The sequence below is a fragment of the Drosophila rhopaloa genome, unplaced genomic scaffold, assembly GCF_018152115.1.
Source record: "Drosophila rhopaloa isolate 14029-0021.01 unplaced genomic scaffold, ASM1815211v1 contig_163, whole genome shotgun sequence".
Classification (NCBI taxonomy): Eukaryota; Metazoa; Arthropoda; class Insecta; order Diptera; family Drosophilidae; genus Drosophila; species Drosophila rhopaloa.
This window is the reverse complement of record NW_025335043.1, coordinates 11,732,124-11,757,652: the sequence shown is the minus strand read 5'-3', so window position 1 is coordinate 11,757,652 and position 25,529 is coordinate 11,732,124. Positions and strand designations below refer to the sequence as shown.

The following is a 25,529-nucleotide window of genomic DNA, read 5'->3' as shown; positions in this document are numbered from 1 at the left end:
AGGTACCATCTGAATTAACTGAATATTAATTGAATTTTTTTCCATGATCAGCTTTACTAGAAAGCGAATTATAGAAATTTCGAAATATATTTAAAATGGATTTGAATTGAACTGTACTTAAACTTTCCTTTTGTCAAAACATTTTCATTGACTTATACTGAATAAAAAAAAATTAAATTAAGACTTTTACTGATTTAAAAAGTATTAAAGCTGTAATAGTAATCATTTTATTATAAATTATTATAAATACTTATCTTTAAAGAATCTTACCAATTTTTAAACACGATAGCCATTTTTAAATTTAAAATATTTTAAATATACTATAATTCAACTACCTTTAAAAATGAATAAAATATTTCTTTAAAGAAATCTTTTAAAAATTGTTTTGTCAAAAGTAAAACCCAGTCTTTCTTACCAGATCTAGATCAGTTGTAGTTTTTTAACGAGCTACTTGATTTACCTGAGCCAGTTCCCGATTTCAATAGCGTTGGGGGCAGTCTTATGCGTCGTTATAGTGCCTCTCCCCTGGGCTCAATTGTTGTTGCTCCGGTGGTAATTGCTAGACAAACACGACCCGCTGACAGCAATCGATTAAGAGCATGTGTGCAGTGCTCGAGATTAATGATAACTGCTCGACTTAGAAATACAAGCAGGCAGGACGAAGGAAAAAAGCGGTGGCAGGAGCAGCGGCAGATAGCAGGACAGATAGAGTGGAAGGAGGGTCCTCCAGCGAGACTTCTTTGAGTGGCGCCGCCTTCGTTAGCTGCAAATTATTTACAAGTGCTGGCAAAACAAAGGGACAGCAGCAGCAGAAGCAGCAGCGGCAGCAGCAACATGCAACATGCAACTCCGCATTCGACACTCGAAAAGCGATCCACACGGCTCCGCTGGATGCTGTTTTTGTTTGGACCGCAAGCTCCGCACTTCGATGTGTGTCAAGTCGAGAGTCTGAGAGGGGAATCCCCAGAATCCCTTATACATACTGGGAGAGTCGCAGGAGCGGAGGAGTCGTCCTTTTTGCTGCCCCTTTCAGCTGCCTCGCGCCGGCGCCCAAAAGCGCGCCACACTTTTCTGTTTTTTTTTTATCGGCCAGCATCGGCTGCCGTCAATTTTCGGCGATGCGAGATGGCTAGGCTGTTTTTAGAACATCATCTCTGCTCGGGCCGTGTCGATACGACTCGGGGCTCCTTGGGCCTCGTGTGTGTCCTGGCTATAAATGTTTTGTTTTTCTGCAGTTTGTTGTTAGTGCTGAACGACAGTGAACGGACAGCGCTTGTTGGTTGTTGGTCTCTCGCACACACAGAGTAGGCCCAAAGGAGTTTGGCTTTTCCGAGGGAGTTTGGCACATGTTTTGGTTCCGCTGCAGCTTCAGCTTCTTTTTCACTCCGCTTCCATCAGAATTGTATCTTTGTATCTCCGTTTGTTCGGGCCAGTGTGTGTGGGCCAAAAAACTACCGCCCAATTTTAGTGCCAAGTGACCAGAAATTTATACAGCACACCCCCAAAAATTTATCATCCGGGGGACAGGACAATCACAAAAGTCAACAACGGAAAGTGCAAAAAACTTAGATTAGTCATAGATCAGTTACAAAAAAAAGGACAGCAACTTACGAATTTCCCCGTGTGTGACATACAAGTATTATAAAAAGAAATAAATAAAAACAACAACAGGTGTTTCAGCTTTAACAATTGTCAATGCCAAAGAACCCCTAAATAATTAAGCCTAGCAGCAGTAATTAGTAGTTGTCCATAATTGATAAGCAGAAACTTTCATTTAGTGCGTGTCAATTTGAATATTATTTGTATCTGTGTTTTGCGTGTACGAGTGTGCGTGTGTGTGTGTGTGAGTGCGTAGGGGTGTGTGTATGTGTGTGATTGCTGTGCTAGGCGCACGTGCAACGAAAGATGGTCGAGGAGTTCCTGCAGAAGTTGCCAGAAATCGACACACGCTACGAGGTGAGTCCCACTTGTAAAACCACCTACCTTACTACTCAAACGTCAATTGCAGACAAAAAAAAACATAAAAATAATACTTCAAAACTACCATATCGATTTAAGAAGAAATATACTTTAAGTCTCTTAATATAGTGTGATTAAAAATTTTTTTTTATCAACTAAAACCTAAAAGAAAAGGTAATACTAAAGTTTCAAAACTTATCTAAAAATTTGTTTATTATTTTAAGTAATAGCTTTGAAGAAATATATGCAATACCTTGGGTATTTTTAAGTATACCAAAAAATAGGAAGTAAGGAGAGTTCAAAGTACCTGACCTTACTCAAAAAAGCATTGATTGCCCTATCATTTGAGACTAAAAGTATTAGTACATTTTTGAAAAGTTAAGAAATAAGTTCAGTGCATCTAATTAATTGAATTAAAAATAATTTTAAACGTTTAAAAGGTTATGTTGATTTTTTAAGGTTTACAGGAACTTGTTTATGTATCTTTCCCAATTAATAAAGATTATTCAAGTTTGACAAGCATTCTGTCATTGTAGAAAGAATGTTTAATAATCTGTAGGAATTTCAATTAACAATATAATCATAAATTAAATCATAAATTGGGCATTTGAATAAAGGTGGGAAACTATACAAAAACCTTAACTTCTTTAAACTTACATATATTTTTTATTTATTTAAAAAACTTTTGTGAGCCTGACACTTACTGAAAATGTAGTTTTAAGTTTTTCCCGCCGTGTACGTCTTGGCTCTGTTCTCCGTTTGCCATTGTTGTGCTGTGTTCCTTTATTTTTTAATCACATTGCTCGGCTGTTTACCAAGGCTTTGTTTTGAGCTCCCACAGCTGCTGCTGCTGCTGCTGCTCCAGCTATATACCTCTCCTGCTGTTTCATCTGGTTGTGCCGTTTTTGCTGCACTGGCACTGGGTAAATATCCAGCGGCGGCCTTTGTTTTTTAGCCCGAGCACCTGCCCAACTTCCTGGCAGCCTTCCTGGCCGCCATTCAAACGGTTCCCCAGCCCGCTGTTTGTTTTGGCGTTCAAATTACATTTCCCTACATGGACTCGCATTATGCTGAGTGTACAAGTACAACTGAGCCAGGGATTCTGTATTCCGTATTCCGGATTCCGCCAACTGCGGCCCGGATATTTAATCAGTTCGCTGCTGTCTGTTGAGTGCTGCAGTTACACACTGCACTTAGCCGAAGCTCTGTCGCAATTCGCATTTATTTTACGGCGAATATTTGGCTTAAGTTATCCCAGGAGGAGAATGTGGATGAGGATGAGGCACCACCACCTGAGGACCCTCAGCCAGGCATTAGCCCAGATCCAGATCCTTTGTCTCCGTTGCCCTGGGCTTCCTCCAAATATTTGCTTTGTCATCGACTTGCCGTCAGCTTTGGCTTTGGCTTTGGCTTAAGTGTGGTTCGGGGTCAAAAACCAGATCAGTAGAGGAAGTCAAAGGCGTTTCAAAAGCCCATATGGGGATTTCAAACTGATGTGAGTGCAGAGGTTGATTGCATACTCTACATACTTTTTTAGTGAAAGTTAAATATGCACAATGGCTGTAACGCAAACAGAAGAGGATAATCGCCAAAGGCAAACAAGTATAATCAAATACATGGCACGTTGTTAAGGTCAACCAGTTCAAATACGTTAGTTAAATATCAGGCATTGTTACTTAAACAATATTAAAAATAGTTTTATGTACACAAAAGTAAATATTTGTATTGAAATTAAATATCACGAAACTTAATATTTGTTTGGGAATTGAACATTAAGTTTGATTTTGAATAAAAGCAAGCAAAATAAACATTTTAAAATTAATTTACCTTAATTACGTATGTTGGCAATTTTATGGTGGTTATTGAGGTTTCGATTTTTTCTGTGGATTTATTCAATAGAGATTTTAGAACTTATTTTAGGTACCTACAAATTTCGTAAGAATTATCTCGCTTAAATATTTTAGAGTGAAGAATAAAAGAGGATCGGTTGAGTTTATAAGTACCCGAAGATTTAATTGATTAATTCTAAAAAGCCATTTAATTAAATTCCTAGGAACCGAGACGTCTTTAAATAACTTTGGTAGCCACATCGATTAAGTCTTCAGCTGGCATCCCCCAAACTTTCGTTCTCCGATATTTTTCACCACCACTTGAAAGTTGGCCATTGCACTACTTAGTTGTTCCGGCCAGGCCAAGAGCCGAGCACGCAAAGGGAAAGCCAATGGGAAAGCCAATGGGATGGTTCAGTCAACAACTTGAAAGGCAATTAGCGCACTTCTCGCACGGCCTGAAATGGGTTGGCTTCGGGTGGCTTGGCTTAGGGTCATCCGGGCCAAATGCGAGTCATGGCCAACAGTTTAGCGAGCACATTAACTTTATTAGCGCGATACAATTGGGTAAACAGCACACCCACCATCCCAACATCCTGGCAGGCCCAGTGTATCAACAGTGTGTGCTGATAATTATGCGGCACATTGGGAACAATGGCGCCCGACCCTCGTAAGCCCTTTATGCCCCACAAAAAGGAGGCCCAGACAAAGCCCCCAGAAAACTAATAAACAACAGCAGACGCGGCTCGGGTGTCAGTACTCGCAATCGCGATCAATAAAAATTAATTATTCAGCATACATGCATATGCGGTAAAGTACAGCCCATCAACTTTCGCTCGCACTAATCCCGCCAATGGCTTATTTATGACCAACGCATATAGTACCTCCTCCAAATACAGATAAACAGAGAAAGAAATTCCAGGAGGTCTTTACTTTTAAATGTTATAAAATTAATGATTATAACTTAAAAAAAAGATACTAATATTTGCATTTAATTAAAAAGGAATTATAAGAATCTCTAGATGAAAAATAGGAAGAATTTTCTTTTAATTTTTATTCAAAATAAATTCTAAAATAATGCTTTTTCCTGCCTTATAGTGGTTGTCTGAGTGTACTCATATGCGTGTTGGGATCCTGCGAGGACCCTTCTTTGTGTGACTTACAGCTGGGGGTTTTGGTTGCGATGTCGCCACAATATACCCGTTAATTTGCATGACAAAGTAGCAGGTCGCTGTTGGAAAAGCGGCGTGGAAAAAGGATGGTGGCGAACAGGCCACCGACAGAAAAGTAAATGAAAATGTTTAAATTTGCTCCGGCAATTCAAACAAAAACGAGAAAACCGCGGCGGGGAGAGGGCAGATGCGAATAAAAAATTCAATTCAAGCTGGACATCGAATTTCATCCGCTGTGTCCTCGGCGGGGCAATTGCATTTAATTAAATCCGAGCAGCGAAACCGACAATTTGCCAAATTGAAATCGATGCGACACAGTCATGGCAAAATGGCAAAGTTCTGTCAACACATGAGCAGGGGAAATTGGTAAAGGTGACGAAGGTGAAATGTGCTTACGGCGTCTTATCGAAAGTTTGAAAGCTCATTTGGGTGCCAGAACTTACCACGAGATTTATGCAAATTGCACACAAGTCTTTGCGGCAACTTTGGGGTGAAATAAAACTTCATTTGGCAGAACTATTCATGCCAAAAATTCGACAGTATTTAGCTGAGGTATTTGTTTTATAGTTGGTCTGGTTTTATACCACAACTTTAATGGGTTTTTCATTTTATATGTTTATTTAGGTTCAACTTTTATACAACTAGCAATAAACACAGGCAGGCAAAGTTTTGATTTTATAGCCTTTTAATTTCCTATGTTCCTGTATTTTCAAACTCATAAAGGTGTATTCCAATCCAAATGAAAAAAATGTGTATATTTTACTATCACTTTAATCTTTATTTATGTTTACCTACCCAATGGTTAACTTTAATTTTAATTGGCTTTTCATTTTATGTATTCACTTTTATTTATTATTTCGTACCTAGCAATATTTGCTTCTCGCCTTCATTTTCATTTTATAATTTCACATTTTTTTGTATATGGTTTCAGTAAACAATTTATGCAATACAATTTTATGCCCCACAATTTGCAAATGCATTGTTAATTTCTCAGCTTTTAAGTGACAATATAATTTTATTCAGATTGGCTTTTCAGCCAATAAGCATTCAAATTACTGTGCGCTTTGTTTACACCACATTTTCCAGTATTCATGGGTATCTTCGTTGATATTCTATTCAGGTTTAGTTTATTTGCAAAACAAAAAGCAATTTCGGCATCATTTTAATTGAAGCCCAAACCTGTCGCTCCGACTTTTCCTGCCATTTGCCCACCTGTTTCAGTTTCAGGTGGCTTAGTGCTCAGTGCTCAAATGCCGTCCGTTATCCGGGGACATACACTCCTGGTTATAGTCCTCCACATCCGCACATTGTCAGATATGTATCTGCTGGCAGGCAGCCAGCGAGCAAACAACGCCGAAAAGGAAAACTCACAACGACATCGTCGAAAGTTTGTCACATTTTGCAGGAAAAACATTTTCAATATGCAAAGGCCGTTAATATGACAGTCGGAAAAGTAGGAAAAGTCGGTGGGAACAGGCGGAACTCCGCATAGGAGCCATACATTTAAATTGCTTCTGTTTTATGGGCTGAGGATGGGCACAGGGCGTATGCGTAATATGCTGCATAATGCGTGTTTAGATCAAAATTGAATTGCGCATTTTACATGTCGAATACGTGACGTGCTCAGCCGCATTACCACATGCCCTTTGACCCGCCGAGGGGCTCACATTTCCACTGCATTGTCCAAATGGCTTTGCTTTTTTGTTTGCCAATAAGTGTGAGTGACTGAGCTGATTTTAGCCCAAGACCCCCTGGGAAATTGTTTGTTTTCCGAGATTTTGGCTCTAAATCTTTTATTGGATTTCACTTTAGGCCATCAATCAAACTATTATTTGCTAAAATAAATTATAAACTTCAGCACCAGGGCACCACACAAATCAACAGCCAACATAAAACAACAGAGATTGCAGTTCATTGAGATAAATGAAATTTAATATTTATTCGGCTTGAATTTAGTCCTGAATTTTTTCATTTGACTGAAAATTTTGCAAGAAAATTAATATTTGATTCGAGACCATAAATTAAAAAATATGTTAGAATTTAAAAGCTTTCTCAACTGGCTTAATGTTTATAGGACAAACTACAGATGGCAGTCCATTAATTTAAATTAAAATTAATATAAATTCAGCTTGCATTTTGAATTATTCTGTATTTATTGCTTTATTCCTTGCCTTAGATAAAATCTAAATAAAGGTTTTATTTGAGTGAAATTTTGTATAGTTTGTACATTGTTTTGCCCTAATTGGTTTTGTGTTACGCCATTATTAATACCTGTAATGAAAACTAAACATTTTATCTCGGAAATTAATATATATTCATTAATGCAATTTTGTATTGCTTTACAAAATTTTCTCTTCAATTTTATTATCCTCTTTCCCCCCGTTAATTACATTTGAAATTAATACAATTTTTTAAAAATTAATATTTGCTTTACATCTTCATTATTTAAAATTGGTTGAAATGCAATCGCCTTCCAGCCTTTATTTATATAATTGGGTGCGAAATTAAATAGTCTTCAATTAGTGTTTGGCTTTAAGCGATTTTCAGCTATTTTTAAAAGCATTTAATTCACTGATACTTTAAGAAATAAATTAAAAGCTATCTTTCTGACTCGAAAGAAATCAGGAAAGAGTAAAATAACAAAGTTTGCGGTTCAACCAGATAAAGAAAAATGAATACTGGTTAAACTTTTTCTGTTTTCTCTCTCTTTTCCCACATAAAATCAGGCCAATCATGGTGAAATATTATAGTTATTATACATCCTTTCATTGCCTTGTGTTTAAGTGCAGTGAGAACCACTCACACAAAACATTTCACCAGCTAATCCGAACGAACAGCAGCATCAGCTAACCGGAGGATCAAATGCGTTTATTACCACGCTAATCCTGTAAATTCATTAATAAATGTCGACGAACGAGCCGAGCATAATCCATTTTACTCAATCTCCCCTGAAAACCCCCTCCCCCTCATCCCTTTGGGAGCACAGTCCGCTGAGTGCACACAATACAGATACAGATACATATATCCGGGCGAATATATCACGGCTGGCTGGGCAGGAGCAGCTGCTCCGCTCGACTCTTCCTGTCCAGGCAGCTGGAACCAGTCAAAGTGGGGGCAAAAAAAAATAGAAAGCCTTTGTTGGCACTTCAACAAAAGCGCATGAAAAAAAAACCCACAATTTATCTAGTTCATTTTTCGGTACAAGCGCTCACTGCTGCACACAATTAAAAACGTGAAGGAAATTTATGAAATTTATATGGCCGCAGGGCCAGCTGAAATAAATGCCATTTTTCGCCTTCCCTTAATTAGGTTGCCACACATTTTTCTGGCTTTCCATGGCCATAACTCCTGCTCCTGATAAGCAGAGGGCAAAACATATGGCGGGCGGTATATACTCGTATGATTGATGGGAGTTTTGCATTCATGTTTGCTGTATCCTTTTTGCAGGATATTGTGCCCATGGAACAAGTGAGCTCGATGGTATCCAACGGCGGTGGCAGTGTGGCCATGCAGCGCGACGATGAGTACAGGAATCGGATCATGAAAAGTAAGTGTGTCAGGCAGGCAGGCAGCTGCCGAAAACAGAGAATCCCTCCACCCCCTACCATACCCCCTCCAACTACCAATCCAATCACACCGAGAGTAACAAAACTGGCAGGACCACTATCCCTGACCTACTGGCTTTGCAGTTGACATACTTAGTTTAATCCCCACATACAAACCCCCCATCCCCCCCACCAACCATACAACAGAAGGAGGGGCAAATAAATAGCGTTTCACATTTCGCTTAACCGTTTTGCATCCCCCTCCGCCACGCCCATGTCTCGCTGCATGCCCCACACACATGCAGCGCCTTACTCTTAGCCTAGATTTAAGCCAAGCGTAGATGCAATCGTCATTTCGACACACTCTATAGCATATATAATATATATACATATTTATTTAACATACACCCACAGAATTGTGCAATTTGTAAATTCGTCGACTAACCAGTTTCTTTCCTTTAAATTATATATTAAACGTAAACTCATTTCATGATGCTTGCCCAACAAATTCGACGAATTTGGAACGCTCTCTATCTGTACAAAATTGCATTACCAATATCAAATAACGAAAACTAACGAAAATGCCTCATCAAAATCCAACTAACCAACCAAAAATCAACCAACCAAAACGCTTCTCTTTCACATCTCTCCATCTGTAGTACGTAGACTTGGTGAGTGCAACATGATTAATATTTTAATAACAATATTTTCGATTTCGGTTACGGTTTCGGTTTGTACAAATACTAGAAATATCCAAACTGTGTGTGCAAATATGCGCATAAGTTATGTGCTGGTAAGTATGATTTCATTTACAATTGAGATAGTTTAGCCTGAAATTAAGTTCCGAGTGCATAAATGAAATATTTACAAGTGTCTGATTGCTCTCCAGTGTTCAACAGGCCGTATGCGCAATGCATCCTATCTCTGTGTGTGGGTCTTTGGTGTGCGCTTGTGTGTGAAACGCATTAGCATTACATTTACATTTACATATACCAGCCAAAGGAAATGGTCTCGGGTGGCGTATACTTAATATCTGTTTGTGCTATATGCCTGCAGGCCTTTTGCTCTGTGGCTTGCCAGTCCGTCCGAACGACAACTTCATTTGGGGCCAACTCAGAAGCTCATAAACCATAATGCTGACCTCCGCTGTAAATTACCGGGCAGCACAAAAGGCACCCACAAAAGGGACGGCATTTTTCATCATTAGTTAATTTTCCCCTTTGCCATGTTCGACCCACAAATTTAGCATAAACTTGGCATTTATCCGTGGCAACGAAAACAAAAGTAAGAAACAAATCATTTGCAGGCCAATGACAAAAGCGGGTCGGAATAAAAGAAATTAAAAACGCTTGGCTGGTCGCAGTCTAACCCCATTTTCCGTATTGCCCGGCAGCTAGACAAAACCCCCAGGAATTGGCTGCCAACAAATGGAGCTTTCAGTTCAATGCTCCCAATGCTGCAGCAAAAGTTAAGAAAATCGTCTTAGACGCGAACACAAACGTAAAAAAAAAACCATATAGAGCAAATATTTCATGTCTTTCATGGGGGAACTTTGCGCAGGCTTTTTTACTTTGATGCACAGAAAAAAAGGATAAACTCGGAGTGAGTTATGGAGATCTTATCAAATTGTTCTTAAAAAGTTTAGATCCTTGTCATTTTAATAGCAAACTCTGGAACGATTTTATCTTTTAATAATAATTCACAATGTCTGCGAATGAATTTTGTTTCTTAACCATTTTCGGTAAAATGTTTGAAATGACTTTAATGCTGATACATTTTTTGAACCATTTTAGTGTTGGCTTTTTTAAGTTTATAATGAATTGCAGAAATGTGTTAAAAAACTGAACTTATTTTATCTTATCATTACACAAAAACTAATAAATTTTAAAAAACTTTAAAAGCATCTTTAAATCGAATCTAGTTCAACATATTTCAATAAGCTTTTACCATCTTAACTTAAATATGTTTTTTTATGGTTATTAGCCTAGTTTCTTGCGAACTTCTAGTTTGAAGCACAAGCCTTTTCATTTGCTTCGTGTAAAAGGCCAAAGTTTTTCCTTACTAGTTTCGGTTATGAGTTTTCCCACCCGAAAAAGTCAAGAAGAAAAAATAATAAAACAAATGTCTGAGGATTTTTCCCCTTTCAGCCAGATTCAAATGATACGTTTGAAGCATACTTGATGTGCACAGATTTTTCACAACTTTTACGGCGGATGCTTGCCATTCTGGCCAAGTTCCCGAGTCGAGCAAGGATATTGCATATCGATCGGGCTCGGATTCCCTAAGGACATTGAGCCAAGCGGAAACAAGGCATTTAAATGCTGGAAATTGAGTATTGAATAGTTGGCAAACAATTGCCAAATGCTTTTTACGGAAAAGTTCTAAGAGGGGGGGCGGAAAACCCTTAACCCGCAAGGGGAAACGAAACTTTAAGAATCCTATTAATTAGGGCGTCATCGGAGGCGTGTCCCATCTTGGCCAAATGGCTCGCCAGTTTAGCTGCCATTAAAGCACAATAATAGGCCCTGTCGGCTCCAGTCTCGTCAGTTTTTAGCCAGACTCTGGCAGTGGGCCAAAAGCCCTGACAATACGGCTTGGCAGACAAAAGGCAACGCAGCCCAGAAAATGACGCATTTGGGTGCAAGTGCCTTGTGTGGCCTCATGCGGAAGTTGTTAATTTGACGCACAAAAGGCGAATGGCGATGGAACTGGCACAAGTGGCGTTAGCACGAGATACGACCATGTCGTGGTGCAACAGGACGTATACGTATTCCGATAATTACCAACAGGACAGCAGCTTTGGTTGGAGACTTTCCAGTCTCAACTTGTTGCCCGGAGTGGGGTCCTAATTTCAGTTTATATGTAGCTTATATATTGCCTGGCAACTGCTATGTGTGTGATGCAACCAGCTAGAACAAACAGCCAAGCAACCAATTAGTGTAATTTATATCAATTCAAGGACCAGTTTTTGCTCATTAGCCAAGCTTAAAATGGAAAATGCAATTACGTGCTTCAGGTAGTAAAAGGAAAACAAAAAGCAACAAATTCTGCTTATTGGCAGTTATCTGGGATACACTTAAAAGAGAAATGGAGTTTAGAGGTGTTCTGTTTTCAATGTAATTAATTTATAAGTATTCTGAGTATTAGCTTGGACTTTAATTTGTATTTATAATTTTGACATAAGAAGAATAACTTATAATTACATATAAAATGAATGTGCCATAGAAAAAGATAGGGACTTAAGTCATTGTTATTTTATACTTCCATAATCCTAACCAAGTTGAACTTTTCCTGGGCAAATATGTAATATCAATATGAAATTATAACATCTCTATTAAAAATATTGACTAAATACAAATATTCCTCTTAAGCAATCACACAATTTTCATCTCTCTTATTAACATGTCTCAATTAAAACCCATTTGAGTACCACAAGTGACACCATTTCCAATCCTTTTTACTGATAAAACAAATGAATTATTCATAAATGTATCTTTACACAGTTTATTTAAATTGTTAACCAAACAATACCCGTATTTTTGTACTATTTACACAATTTTGCCTTGAACTCATCGGTTGCATTAGTTTTCTGCTCAGCAGTACAAATGAAAACGGCTGCCTCTCAAATATTTACAATTTGACAAACACAAAGATAACGAGCCAACAGTTGTTGGGAACAGGAGCATTAAATATTCAGGTTTATGCAAGCATGTAAATGCCAGCCGAGAATCGGCGAGGATATGGCCGAGGCTCGAGTCCTTGCGTGACTTTCGCTCGCCTTTCGCCGGTTTTTCTGCCCACGGGAGCAACCGGTTGAAAGTCGAGACTCGAGTCGCAGTTGTAGTAGTTGTGGACGGGCCTTAGAACATGCTAAAATGGCCTACTTGCTGGCCCAAAAAGTGGCATTGGGGAGGGGCGGGCACACACAGGGACGGAGGGAGGGAGGGGGTGGACACAGATGGGACAGTTGACAACGCGGTCGAGATGACTCAAGTCGACTTGACTCGTCTTGACTTGACTGATGCAAAGGCATCAGCGGCAGCCAAATGAACACTGGCATAATGAAGGCGGTTGCGCGGGTTATCTTCAACAATGGGTGAGGTTTTGTGGGGGATCGAGCTGCACTTGGAAATAAATTCTTAATATATTACCTCCTTTCTGAAAGGCAACAGAGGCATCCACCATTCATTTAGCTATCTTATAAATGCTGAAATTATCCTGATCTTCAAAAATGTCTTATATTTAAAATTGTATTTAAGTCTTCAATAATAGAGACAATTATTAAAATTTATCCTCATACTTATGTTTCTCTTAAATCATTTTTAAAGAAATTTGATAATTTTATGTAGGAGCTGAAATGCTTTTAAAGGCTCACAAAGAGTTAAATTCTTACCCCAATTTTTTTGTATTTGTATACAAAAAAATTTCAGTTATGAAAAAAATCGAATTTTGTCACTAAAGAACGATCTTTATAAAACCGAATTTCAACAATTGAACCATACTTTTTCCGAGTGTTTATATTGTAATATATATTTCGGGGCTGCATCTGGTTCGAAGTAAACTAGTTCGAGGTTGTCACCGACAAAGGATGCGCTGCATCAAAGCCATCTGGAGAATGGTCTCCGTTACATTTGGCATGGCATCCGGCAGTCCACATCCTGCATCCTTGAGCTGAAAACGTAGGCGGAAAGCGGACCGTAGTTTGCCAGCTATTAACTTGTCCACTGTCAATGGCAATTAGCATAAATTGTGGCCCGCTCCTTGACCCTCCGCTCCGACCCGCCGATTGTTGGCTGAGTGCAAACAAAAGGGCACATATACCCGATAAATACGTAAATAAGTTTTAAACCATCGTTCAGTTCGCATTGGTCTATAAACTACGACGGACTTGTGGAAACGCAGAGCGGACAACCAGCACGTTGCATGCCCCCAGGCGTGTTGTTATTAAATTAGTTTTCCGTGTTTCCGTGTACGGTGTTTTGTGTTTGCTCCGTGCTCGTGTTCCGCTTGGCAGACTACGGATTAAGGACTCCGGACTCCGGATTACGGTCTTCGGACTACGAACTACTGACTACGATGAGTCTCAACAGCAGGAACGCCATCTTACGTACGGCTCACTTGACAATCGTCGCTGCACCGCACATTGTTGATGTTGTGGCCTTTGCCTTTGTGGTTGTCCTAATTTAAGTGAGGAAACTGTGCAAAAAAAAAACAAAAAAGAGTCCTGGCAAAGAGGCAGTCCAAACTGAAAACTTTGTGCCCGAAAACTTTTTAACAGAGTTTCTGGTCGAGCGCTGCTTAAAGGGGAAATTAAATAAACGAAAGCGTTGGCCAACTCAACCAAAAGTTGGCCCCAAGTTGTTCAGGAGTTTTGTGTGTGTTTGTGAATGCAACTTGTGGCAATTAGCAAGTGGCAGGAGCCTAAAGAACTCGCCTCAATCGTCACCAACGTAAAGCGCCAAGATATCGGACCGCACCGACAGCCTGTGGCAAGCGACTGCCACCAGCATGCAACAGCCACCTCCGCGGCACGGTCGACCTGCACCCCCGCACCAGCACAGTCAGTACCAGCACCAGCACCACAACCAGTGGCCACTGCACCACCAGAACCACCAGCAGGCACCGCGCACCACCGGCAGGCACACGATGCTGGGCAGCAACCACAGTAGCCAGCGGGAGGCCAGTGTGTCGCCCCGCCGCGTGGCCCTCGACACCACCGCCTCGGGATCCACCAGCGGATTCGGGTTCGATCGGGGTAAGCACCACCGAAGGTTTCAAATAAAACAGAAGGCTTGAACCAAATCAACTGTTGCTAAAAAATATCAAAGCAAGGCCAAATGCCCTAGAGCATTCTCTCGAAATAGTTTTTAAAGACGACACAGATCAATGGAAAATGTCCAATGTTCAAGAAAATTCCTGCCACATCAAATCTTACTTTATTAGTTTGAAACTTCAGTCAATCTTACTAGAAAAATTTGTATATTGTTTTGAAAGGATACGAGTTCTTGGCAGACAAAACTAGTTTTTCAAAACGTAGCAAATATTTTGAGAAAAGTTATAACAGTTATTTATATTTTAATAAAAGTTATTGAGAAAGGTTATCTGTTCAATAAAATATCACACTTAAAAGGTTCACAAATAAACAATAATATAATATTTATTTATTTTACGAGAATCTTAATCGAGAATAGTATTCATTTTTCAAAAAATACAAAAACAAAGGCTCCTAAATCGACCTAGACTTTTAAAAGTAATCCCCATTTAATAAGTAAACTTTAAGTTTAATCGTGAACCTTTTTATCTATATTAAATACGTTCAGCTTCCGTGAACACAATTTATGACTTCATAGCGGTATGACTTTCCCCCCAGCTCAATTATCCTAAATCATTTAGGAGCAGTTCCATAATTCCAACTATAATTTATAATCCTCCGTAAGGCATCTTTAAGTTGCTGGGCTTTTAATTAAATCCTCGAAATGCTAGGGCGACATTTTTCCGGAAAAGGGGAAATCCAATGAGAAGTGGGTGTAACTCAGCAGAAATATGTTCGAAAAATTGCCGAGGCGTGTTCGCCATCGCCAAGTGGAAAAAGGAGTGGAGTGGACACTGAAGTGAGAGGGGGTGCGAGGGGGCGGATGAGTGCAATGAGTGGGCGTGGCATGTGCAGGCACACACTTCCGCTCCATGCAGGGCCACATCCGTCCGCCATAATTAAGTTTTACCAGCCAGGGAGCAAACACCCCGTTGGCCAGAACACTCGACCACACACTCGACAGAGAACCCGAATCGCCGTTCCCTGCTGCACTTTAATTGATTTCCAAGTTGGTCACGTTATCAGCTTTTGAATGTTTGCAGCCATTTCAGTTTACAGTCCTTATGCCACCTTTCGCCCCCCTCCCATGTCCTTTATCCCTTTGGTTTTGCGTAGGACCCCTGACCGCGCCCTGTTTATCCTCGTGCGCCCTTTGATCGCACTCTGTGCAGGACAAACAATGAGCGGGCTTTTGATTAATTCCCGGCTCGGTTAGCTCAGCGGTGCTGACATCAGCAGACTACCAACGCGTAAGCTCACACTGATAAAATAGTTACTATAAATATAAGACCGGGCTTAATTACTTTAAAACATACTAAACAACTTTAAAGCTGATTTTACTGGTTTGGAGCTTACATAAAGTAAATAGTATGAAAGTATAATCAGGCTCTATATTTAAATACTTCTCTAATTTTTACTTGTATCATTATGTTAGTATTAAGGTCTAAAAAAATAAAGGAATGCCCAAAATAATGTAATAAATTCGTAATATAAAAGTAAAATCAGACTCAAAATTTAATCGAATATAATTCTTTCATTTTAACACATATAATTGTTATGTTTTCGAAAACTATTTAGTTAGTTAAACTTAGATTTTTAAAGCTTCCAAAACCATGGCTTAGTTATAAACCATTGAACATTTTTTTAATATTATATTTAAGCTTATCGATGGTGAACTTACCTATTATGATTCCCAACATGTATCTCTTTCAATTTAATTGTAAAAATGATATATAAGTGTTAGTGTTAAAACTCAAAATAGCTTGTAGAAATCTTGTGAACCACAGGACTATCTTTTTCTCAGAGTGCAACTTGTTTTCGAGTAAGGAAACTGTAAGCAGCGGCACAAAAAACCATAAGCCACAAAAATTATTAATTATAGCTCCGAAGGGGTGCAAGCTTATCGTAATCAGCATGTAAACAGCCAGTAATGAGCAGTGGGGAAAATGGATTGCATCGCGGAAATACAGACTCTGTGGGTTGATGAAGTGCAGAAGGAGCGAGTTCCTTTTTGAATTCCCTGTAAAGTGGGAAGACCGCAACAAAAATCAATTAAAATAAAGTGCCCCGGGGCCGTTGGTCATGCACAGAGCATATGTCTGTATAATAAACTTTATGTGAACGCTTAATATGCCGGGCACAAAGTCCGGGGAGTGAGGCATCAATATTTCATGCCTCGCTGGGACAGAGCAGCGACATTATCGAGAGAGCGTGGAAAAACCGCCCGAAAGATAGTAACAATAATAAAGCAAAGGAAGCAGCAAAAAATGAGCAGGCCACCAGCTAAAAGGGAAAATGGAAAAGGACAAATGAAAATGTGAAAAAGGGAAAATAAAAGGACGAAATGTCCGACACTCGGCGGCGACATCGAAATCGACAACGACATCGAAGCCCGGCGCCGTTTGGCATTCATTCATTGTGTGGTCGAGGGGCATGATATATATATATACATCTATATATATACATTCGCCGTCCGATTCACCATTGATAAAGTCAGGAACAGAAGCCGGGACCCTGAACCAACGTTGAATTATTGGCAAGCATTTGGTCGGGCAGTTTTTCATTTCGCTTTTCATTTTATTGCAAGGCGAACGCGTCGTCAATGTGTGGTTATGAATTATTGATTGGGTGATAGTCCTGCCTGACAGTCGGTCTACTTAGCAAATCGCATGCCAAAGATGAATATTCCTTCTAATGAAAGCCATTGATTGGATGGCTTAAAGTGCGCTGCAATCACAATCACAAAACACCGAAAGAAATGGTAAAAGTTTTACCTTTTGGTCAGTATTTTACCAGGAAATGGAAGCAACTTAATATGTTTCTAAAAGTAGAACCATTAAATGTTTAATACCAAAATGAGTGCCATATAATATAAAATATTACCCCATTTATGGACAAAATTTAATGGTTTGAAAATTTCGCTTGGGTGCAAATAAATTATTAAAGAAGATATGCACAATTCAGCGCCATAAAATCTATAAATGACCATTAAACATTTCGATAGTTGGAATTTTGTATATCATTTTAATATACACAAATGCCACTGAAAAATGTTACGATGATAGATTAATATCCCATTTGATGAATGGCTGAAAATAGTTAAGTATAACAAAACAATGTAATAAATCACCTTTTGTTCTTGACATTTCGCAAATATCATTGTCACGTTAATAGATCGTTAAATTAAAAATTCCTAAAACCCATTTCATGTTTTGTTGTAATTTAAAATTCAAAAATTCAAGGATTCTCGTTTAGCTTAATCCCCCTTCCAATGTTTTGTTAAAAAGGGTAATTTAGTATGCAAAAATACTTAATTAATACGAGAAACTTAGCTTATTTTTTCACTGTACTCTTACAAAAGTATATGCCAGTATCTATAGTTTCTCCAGCAAAAGTTGGCTTTCTCGCAGGCCCCACAACTTTAACGAGGAATCGAAGTGGAGACTTCTCGTTGCCCAATCAGTTTCATAAACTGAACTGGCATATTTCATTCGACTCACAGGGGCTCCCTCGAATAAATTCCGACCCCGTCTATTCATATTTTATGAGTGTGAAAGGAGCAGTGGATCCAGCCATCCATAATACTAACGAATATACGGGTGCCGGGCTTCGAATTGATTCGGAGCTGGTAAAACAAACGCACCGTCTACATCCTCGTTCCCTTTCAACAGGCTCCTTTAGAATTTCGCAACAAGCCGCAGATACATGGTAGTTACATCGTAGTACGAGTTGTACTTGTGGCCATGTTCGAGCAAACTTTGCTTAACTTCTGGCCCTTAGAAAATAGACAAGAGGCAAACGTGGCAAGCAAACAAGGCTCGAATGTGTTTGTTTGTTTGTTTGTTTGCCCGAGTGTCTCGGAAAACTTTCACTGCGCGACAGGGACAGTGACCTCATATGACAATAATTCGACGCATTTGTGTCACATCCTCGTACGCCCGCCAGTTCCCTTCCCTCCCCCCCGTTTTCCTCAGCCGCCGGAAAAGCGCAAACGTCGACAATTGAGGGGGAAACTGAAAGAGATAGGGACAGTTATCTCTCCGCCTGACCCCTTGCCTGGGGCCTCGACAATTGCACAGACCATTGTTTGAGCCCCAGCCTCGCACCACCCAAAAACCACCCACAAAAACCCCACCCACCCATCGCACCCCGCGACCTCTCCTCTGTGGACGTGCTGCTACACTTCCGTTAGCAGTTAAGTGCGACATATTTGCCTGGCTAATTTCGCACACAGAGCGCCGCAGGACTTTCGGTTCAAAGTCCTGCACCTAGGCCGAAATCGCATACACCGAAAATTAAATCAAGATTTAAAAATAAGTGTAAGGATTAATCTTTTTCAAATATCATTTGACCATTAAATAGCGTTTCTGTTGAAGGATGTCCAAAAATACCCATTCATAAAGAAAAGATTTATATCCATAAACTTGATATCAGTAAAAATTATGATGAGAATGTATTTATAACTAACTAAAGTTATAGAGAAAGATAAGCCCCTCTTTTATAATCATAATATTAATATAAATAAAGTTTAGGTATCAATAAAAGTTACTTCAGTTCTTTTTGACGATAAGTTTCTTATTCAAATTTATTATCCAAATATTATTATCCTTTCAAACTTGGCGTAATGAAACTAAATTTGTGAACAAAATGCTCAGTGATCTGGACTTATGATAAACCATACAAGGCAGTGATTAATTTCTAAAAAAGACCATTAACTTCGGACCTTACTTTCTCTGCCTAAAAGTGTTTGCTATAAAGCACAGTTGAAAAACTACTTCCACCCAAAGTCGTATATATAGTGTTTCGTTTTTTTGCGTAGTCCATGTGTGTGACATCATTCGCTCGTCTCAGTTTCGCAATCCTGACAGGATACTGCTCAGCAATCCTTTGCCCCTCTTTTTGCCAAGCACAAAACAAATCGTGTTTATGGCTTTTGCAGCTTTGTCTTTCGATAGGCAAAAATGGCTCGCCTTCGTTTTTATGTTTGTCTATAAAAACTGCGTATGGGAAAATAAAAGCCTGGGGCGGGCTTACTTAACTGCCATCCGGTTGTGGTTAAGAAGTCTTGTCTTGTCGTTGGCCCTGCTTTGATATTCTCTTTGGAAAAGAAACGTATTCGGGCTGGAATTGGATGCGGTTTGGCAATCTTCTACTGTGAAATTCCGTTTGAAACCTCAACTTTGTTTCCGCTCAATTTTCCATGCAATTGCTTTTATCTAGCTTGGCAAAATGAAGCAGTTTTATTTAATATAAAATGCAAATCGAATGGAAAACTAAAGTAGAATTTTATAAATTAAATTTCTTAAAAGTTTCTGCATTGTTTCTTATTATAATTTTTTTGTGGGATTAAGGCTAAAAATGTTATGAGAATAATACCAAATAAAATTTAGATAATCTGCGTAAACATAAAAACAAATATTTTTCAAAGAGTAACCAAAACTCTTCCAAACCTTGTAAGAAAAACCAAATTTCTGGGCAGCAAAAATCGATTGGTAATAACTCTTAACACGAAATTTAACCTTTAATGGAAGGCAAGAACGTATCGGGTATTCCCTGGTCTTCTAGTGATTAGAATCTGCTGCTAAATGCGTGCACGTGTGGCACATGGGCAAAGTCACCGATTCCCTGCAGGCCACTCTGATTGCCCATTAATAAAGCATCTAGTCTAGGACTCGAGTGCCCCATTTGTCTGCGAATGGGAATACGTGGCAATACCCAAATCAATCCGTACATTAATCAACAGCCCGAGATTAATTAACTGCCCTGCTTGAGAGTGGAGTGCTCCTTTGTGGAGTGTTGTGAATGAATGTCAAACATAATGACACTCATACGCACTGTGGTGCGACAGTTGACACGGTGTACCGGATGCCCGTGCCCGCCACTTTCACGCTTCCTGTACTTCAGGGAGTGCCCTCCTTTTCTTTTTTTTACACAGGCACAAAAATGTATTTCATTTCTTTTGATAAAAAAGCGATATTTTTAAAGGCTTTAACCTTTTGAATCTTTGTTTTCATAACCTTCATTAAACCTGCTTTAACTTAAATTTCTTTACAACTTCAATAATCTTCTTTTAAAGAAACATAATTACAAAGTTAAATGAGGATTAGGATAACCATTTCTTAACTATCAAAAAGAGACAAACTTTGTCTTACAAATATCTTTCTTTCCTAAACTTTAAAGTCAGGCTTCAATTTTTAAAGGGTTCTTTTGAGGATCTTGTGAGGCAAAGGGATGCACAATTGCTTATCAATGCGCTTCATATTTTCTCCCTGTGCACGGCGACACCCCCTTTTGGCGCTTAATGAAGCGTAAACGGTAATTGACAGCTCAAAGCAAAGCTCAGGAGCTGCAGGTGACCTAAAATATTCGACAGTTCGAGGGGCTTCGGAGGTGGATTCATTAGAAATTCGCAGTCAAGCGTGGCGGGCTGTGTCAGGATGTGTTTGGATGCCAGGATGGTGTGGTGTGGTGTGGTGTGGAGGCACCGGGGCCGGTGCTCATATCATTCCATGCCAGTTAACAAACACACAGAGACTACAATGGATGCGAGTGGTGGAGCAGGTGGTTCGGGCAACAACAGTGTCGAAGGTGTCATAAATTAGGTTTGTCACCTGTACACACACGAGCTCGTTGTTTTTGAGTAGGGGAATGTGTCCTCTTTTAGCACACACACTCTGTCTCTTTCTCCGGTCGGGAGGGGGGAGGGTGTTCTAAAAACCAGCATCTCTCCATCTCTGTTGCGCATTTCCCCAGCCAGGACGAAACATAAAGCTTGGCGAGAAGAGAAAGCTTCGTTCCTGAAGTTCCTGAAGCCAGGACCAATGTTTCGGGAAGTGCGCAAGGTCAGTGCAAGCTGGGAAAGGTGAAAGTTGAATCTCTACTACGGCGGCGGCCACGACTGCACCTGCAACCTGCACCACCGACGAGAGCAAAAGCTCTTTGATCCCCGATGTTAGCTGGCTGGTTGGCTGACTGCCGCCTGGTGATAACAAAGTTGAGAGCGAGCGAGCTTTGGCTCGGCACGGAGCAGGTCCTGCTGGCGAGGATATAAAAGGATGCTGGCTGCTGGCGCACTTTCAGTTGGATTCCGAGCGAGGCAGCAGCAGCAACATCAGTGGCAGCTGAGACCAGGAGAGAGTGTACCACCGTACCACCGAAGGGAAATGGACACAGAGCTGGAAAAACTAGCTCAGCCTAGTGTGTGTGTTGAACCCGTAGTGACAGTGTGTGTGTGAGGTGAAGAAAAGGGAAAAGACCCAGAGCTAGTGCGATGCAGGACTAGGACCAAATTGGACCAATAGGACCGCAAAACGGAACCACTCTGATTGACCAGGAGCAGCCGGGAACAGCCGCCGCACTGGCGTCGTTTTGCGAGCGCGGCTTGATGCCCGATTCGATGATGGACATGGAGCATCGGGACCATCAACTGCACCGCCAGCAGCAGCAGTCGCACCACCATCAGAGCGGTCGCTTGGCGGCCAGCACCAGCACCTTTGCCCCACCAGCGCCGGCGGCCAGTCAAACGGAGGATCGGGAACGCGACAGGGACAGGGACCACCATCTGCACCACCATCAGTCCAACAATGTGGCCTCATCACCGCTGCCCGTGAATGCCTCCATACAGTTGCATCAACAGCAGCAGCAGCAGCCGCAGATCAGGGAACGCGAGCACCACCAACAGCCGCAGCAGCAGCAGCAACAACAGCAGCAGCAGCAGTTGCAGCCGCAGATGCAGCAGCAACAACAGCAGCAGCAGCAAATGTTGCAGCAACCACAGCAGCAGATGCAGCAGCAGCAACTGCCACACAGTCATCATGCCCTAATGCAGCAATCCCAACAGCAGCAGGCCATCCATCGAGCCGAGGCGCATAGAGGTGAGCTGATGTTGCTGGTGGCTCTTATATCGAGTATGCACTGTAGGCTGGCCTGAACTTGTTGCTCGGTCTCCAAAAGAGACCCCCCAATTCGCATTGCATACGCTATACACCAAAATTTTCGATCAGAGACGCCACAAATCACAATTCGGATTTTTTGTATTCAATACGTATTTTCTTTCTACCGAATGTTGTGTATCTGTGCTTAATCAGGTTAGGTGTACATAAATGTCTATATAGCGTTTGTATCTCGAAGCCATTTCTCATATGCATGCTAATCGCTTCATTAGGTCCTGACAAGCGGACTCTTCTCCGTGAAAAGCGTTCAGTCTCTCGCATTTCCCATGCAAAATTCAATCAGAAATTGCTTTAACTTACGAGTATACCAGGACCACCACAACACAGCAACACCATCGGCAGCATGAGCAGCAGAAGCAGCAGCAACAACAAGCTGACCTATTTCCCGAGCAAAGCTTTTTGCCAGGGGCTGCCGCTCTGACGTATGCGTTGACGTGGGAGGGGGGGTTGTGGGTGTGGGTGTGGGAGCGGTGGGTTAAAGGGGTTTAGTGGGCGGCAGCTGGACAGCCGTTGGCTGGTCATTAAAAAATTATGAACACACATTGTTCTCCGAGATTGTACATTAAGGTAAATTCAGCTCTTTTTTTGTTTTGGGGCCCCACACAAATGGAATAACAGAAACTAAATAACCTGCAGGCAAAAAAGGGGCAAGCCGTGCTCAAATATTAGTGATCATATCCTTTACTGATAACTAAAGTAGAAGTTTTATAAAATACTACATTCTGTATTTGATTTGTTTAAATTGCAAGTAGGCACAAATTAATAAAATGTTTTTTAACATATCTACTGTCAAAATACGCAATTGAGCTATTTTTAATTTAAAACTTTTTTAAAACTCTTCTCGACCATTCAACCATTAGCTCAAATTGGGACATCCTCTATTCCAAATATCACTGATTTCATGTATCTAGAAAATCATGACCTAATTATTTGGAAACTTTTTTTTGGAAAGTTCGTGATACTATTATCTCGAATTGGGTCAAATTTAAGCTCAAACATTCTGTACCTCGAAAATCATAACAAATATTTTCATAATATCCACACAGTTTCGAATAGGTTTCTAAAAATCAGGATTACGAACTTTGCTGTTTATATTAAGTACGGACACCCTATTTTTAAATTTTTAAATATTACACTAACTTTTTGAGATATTTTTTTTGTGAACCAAAAAAAAAGTATGTTTCAACATATATTAAATGTGTGTGTAATAAACCCACTTAAAACCAGGCTTAAGGTGATGCAATTAGGGTCAGATAGCCATTCATCTAATTACAATTTCAACAGCTACTCTTTTTCCGGCTCTTCCTCCATCTTTTTATCATTTTTATGGAAGCAATTTAGCTATAAATCTATTAGGTCTGCGGTCACCAGCCTCGGGCGTTACCCACAAATCCAGAAAGCCTTTCATCTCGACGCAAAACTCTCGGATTGCGCCTGGCACATTCAAATCGCAATTATTCTGAAATCAATTTCAATAAAAGTTTGCTGCGGTGCGCCAGGAGTTTGAAGGTGGGTGCGAGGAGGAGCCCAGAATGTTTGGCAGCTTGTTGGCTTAGCCAGCTCTGGGATTCGCCCATCAAAAAGTTTTCCTCTTTCCAGTGTCGCTTTTCATGTTTTGTCTGTGTGAGTGAGTGTGTGTATTGTGTGTGTATTGTGTGTGTGTGTGTGCGTTGGAGTGAGTGGGTGGGTGAGAGCTCGTTAAAAACACTTTGCTGACGTCGCCGTTGCTGGGTGTTGGCATTGTGGCAACTTTTCAATGAACTGTAATTGAAACTGAAATGCAAACTGTGCCGTGCCGCTAATTGCCAGCAGTTGCAGCCTGAAACTGGAAACTTAAAACGGGAAACCAGAAAACCAAAAACCAGCAGGCAAACAAACTGCAACAGCAGCGCGTAAACAGCATTTAAATGTGTGGCATGAATAATTTATGATTTTTCTTGGTTTGTAGTTAGTTTTTGAGTTTCGTAGTTCGTCGTTTGAGCATGCTATTAACCCAAAAGAAACCACAAAAACCAAAAATGCATGGCATGGAGCAGCTAAGTAGATCCCCGGATCGCAGAGCACTCAAATACCAAGTGGAAACACAAGAACCAGCTCCCCAAAAAAATTAAAACAAACACACCAATTGGCTAGCTGCTGATCGAGCCGAAAAGCATTCCCCCCGATTAATTTCTCTTGTTGTTCGATTTATCGTATTCTTGCAGATACACAAGCAAAACATTCACATGGATTTCTCTATTGTAAGTCGCACCAATTTGGACAATGCCCAAGAAAAAACAGAAAAAGATCCCCACATCCTAAAGCCAAAATCAAACAGAAAACGAAACACACATAAGACACGAAAGCTACTTTTTAACCTGTTAACATAACTATACTCTACTTTCTATGTGTAACTCTTTCTAACTATAATGAACTATCTATGAGTATTTACTGAGATTTTCCTTTTAATGTATGCACACTCCTTGTTTGCTTGTATTTCGATATCCGTCTCCGTTTTTTTTTTCTCGGTGAGCGCACCTAAGTATGCTACAGATTTTTTCAGGCTCCCCAAGGGAACAACATTTTGACTTTTACGAGGCGACAAGGGCCCCATCGAAATTATGGCGCGTCTCAAGTATCAATAAGCAAAATGGGCGACTTGTTGCCCACCCCCCGAAATCATGCACAAACGTCAATTTTTGGCTAAACTTTAAGTGTAATACGAGTACTCCGTAATGAAGAATGCCCTTTTTTTTCTGCTCACAACTTTTTTCCGACATTCTGTCTGCGATTTTTGTATGCGCCATGCGGAGGTTTTTCGTTTAAGGATTTTTTCTTATTTTTTTGCTGGTGCTCAGCGCATTATTCATGTAACAGTCTTGGCTTTCCACACCAGAGCCGAGCCCAAGGAAAGCGAGGAAAATACAAAACGAATTTATAGCTTAAGCCTTAATTTGCAGCATTTGCTTTGAGCACTTGATTCCATCCCGCCATGTTACATATATTTATAAGAACATTTCTCGTTTTCTCGCCACGTTTTCTCGCAGCGGACGAGGAAATCAGCGATAAGGCATCAACATGCGGAAAATTGCTAATATTTCTCTCCGTGGCTCTTGTGATAATGACGTTACCCTTCAGTCTCTTCGTCTGCTTCAAGGTAAGCATTTCATTAAAATATATACATTTTTTATGGGCTTCTAAATACATTGTTTAAGAAAAACCAATTTTGCTAATACCTGTTATTAATAATAAAATACTATCTATTATTCTTTAAAAACATT

At 40.2% G+C, this 25,529-nt stretch overlaps 1 protein-coding gene across 7 annotated transcripts in view; it reads left to right on the top strand.

Annotated features, from left to right (window-relative positions):
• Nucleotides 1-1,259: 1,259 nt before the first annotated feature.
• LOC108047781 (band 7 protein AGAP004871) overlaps nucleotides 1,260-25,529 on the top strand; it is a 38,582-nt gene continuing 14,312 nt past the window's right edge. The window contains exons 1-5 of one of the 7 annotated variants that reach the window (XM_044457907.1): nucleotides 1,260-1,956; nucleotides 8,408-8,507; nucleotides 9,165-9,176; nucleotides 24,474-24,509; nucleotides 25,296-25,405. In XM_044457907.1, the coding sequence (XP_044313842.1) occupies nucleotides 1,906-1,956; nucleotides 8,408-8,507; nucleotides 9,165-9,176; nucleotides 24,474-24,509; nucleotides 25,296-25,405 (309 nt within the window). In that variant the 5' untranslated portion in view covers nucleotides 1,260-1,905. Of the gene's footprint in view, nucleotides 1,957-8,407; nucleotides 8,521-9,164; nucleotides 9,177-13,961; nucleotides 14,261-21,357; nucleotides 22,192-24,473; nucleotides 24,510-25,295; nucleotides 25,406-25,529 lie in introns of those variants that run through there. The other 6 variants (XM_044457908.1, XM_044457909.1, XM_044457911.1 and 3 more) reach the window with 6 other exon arrangements.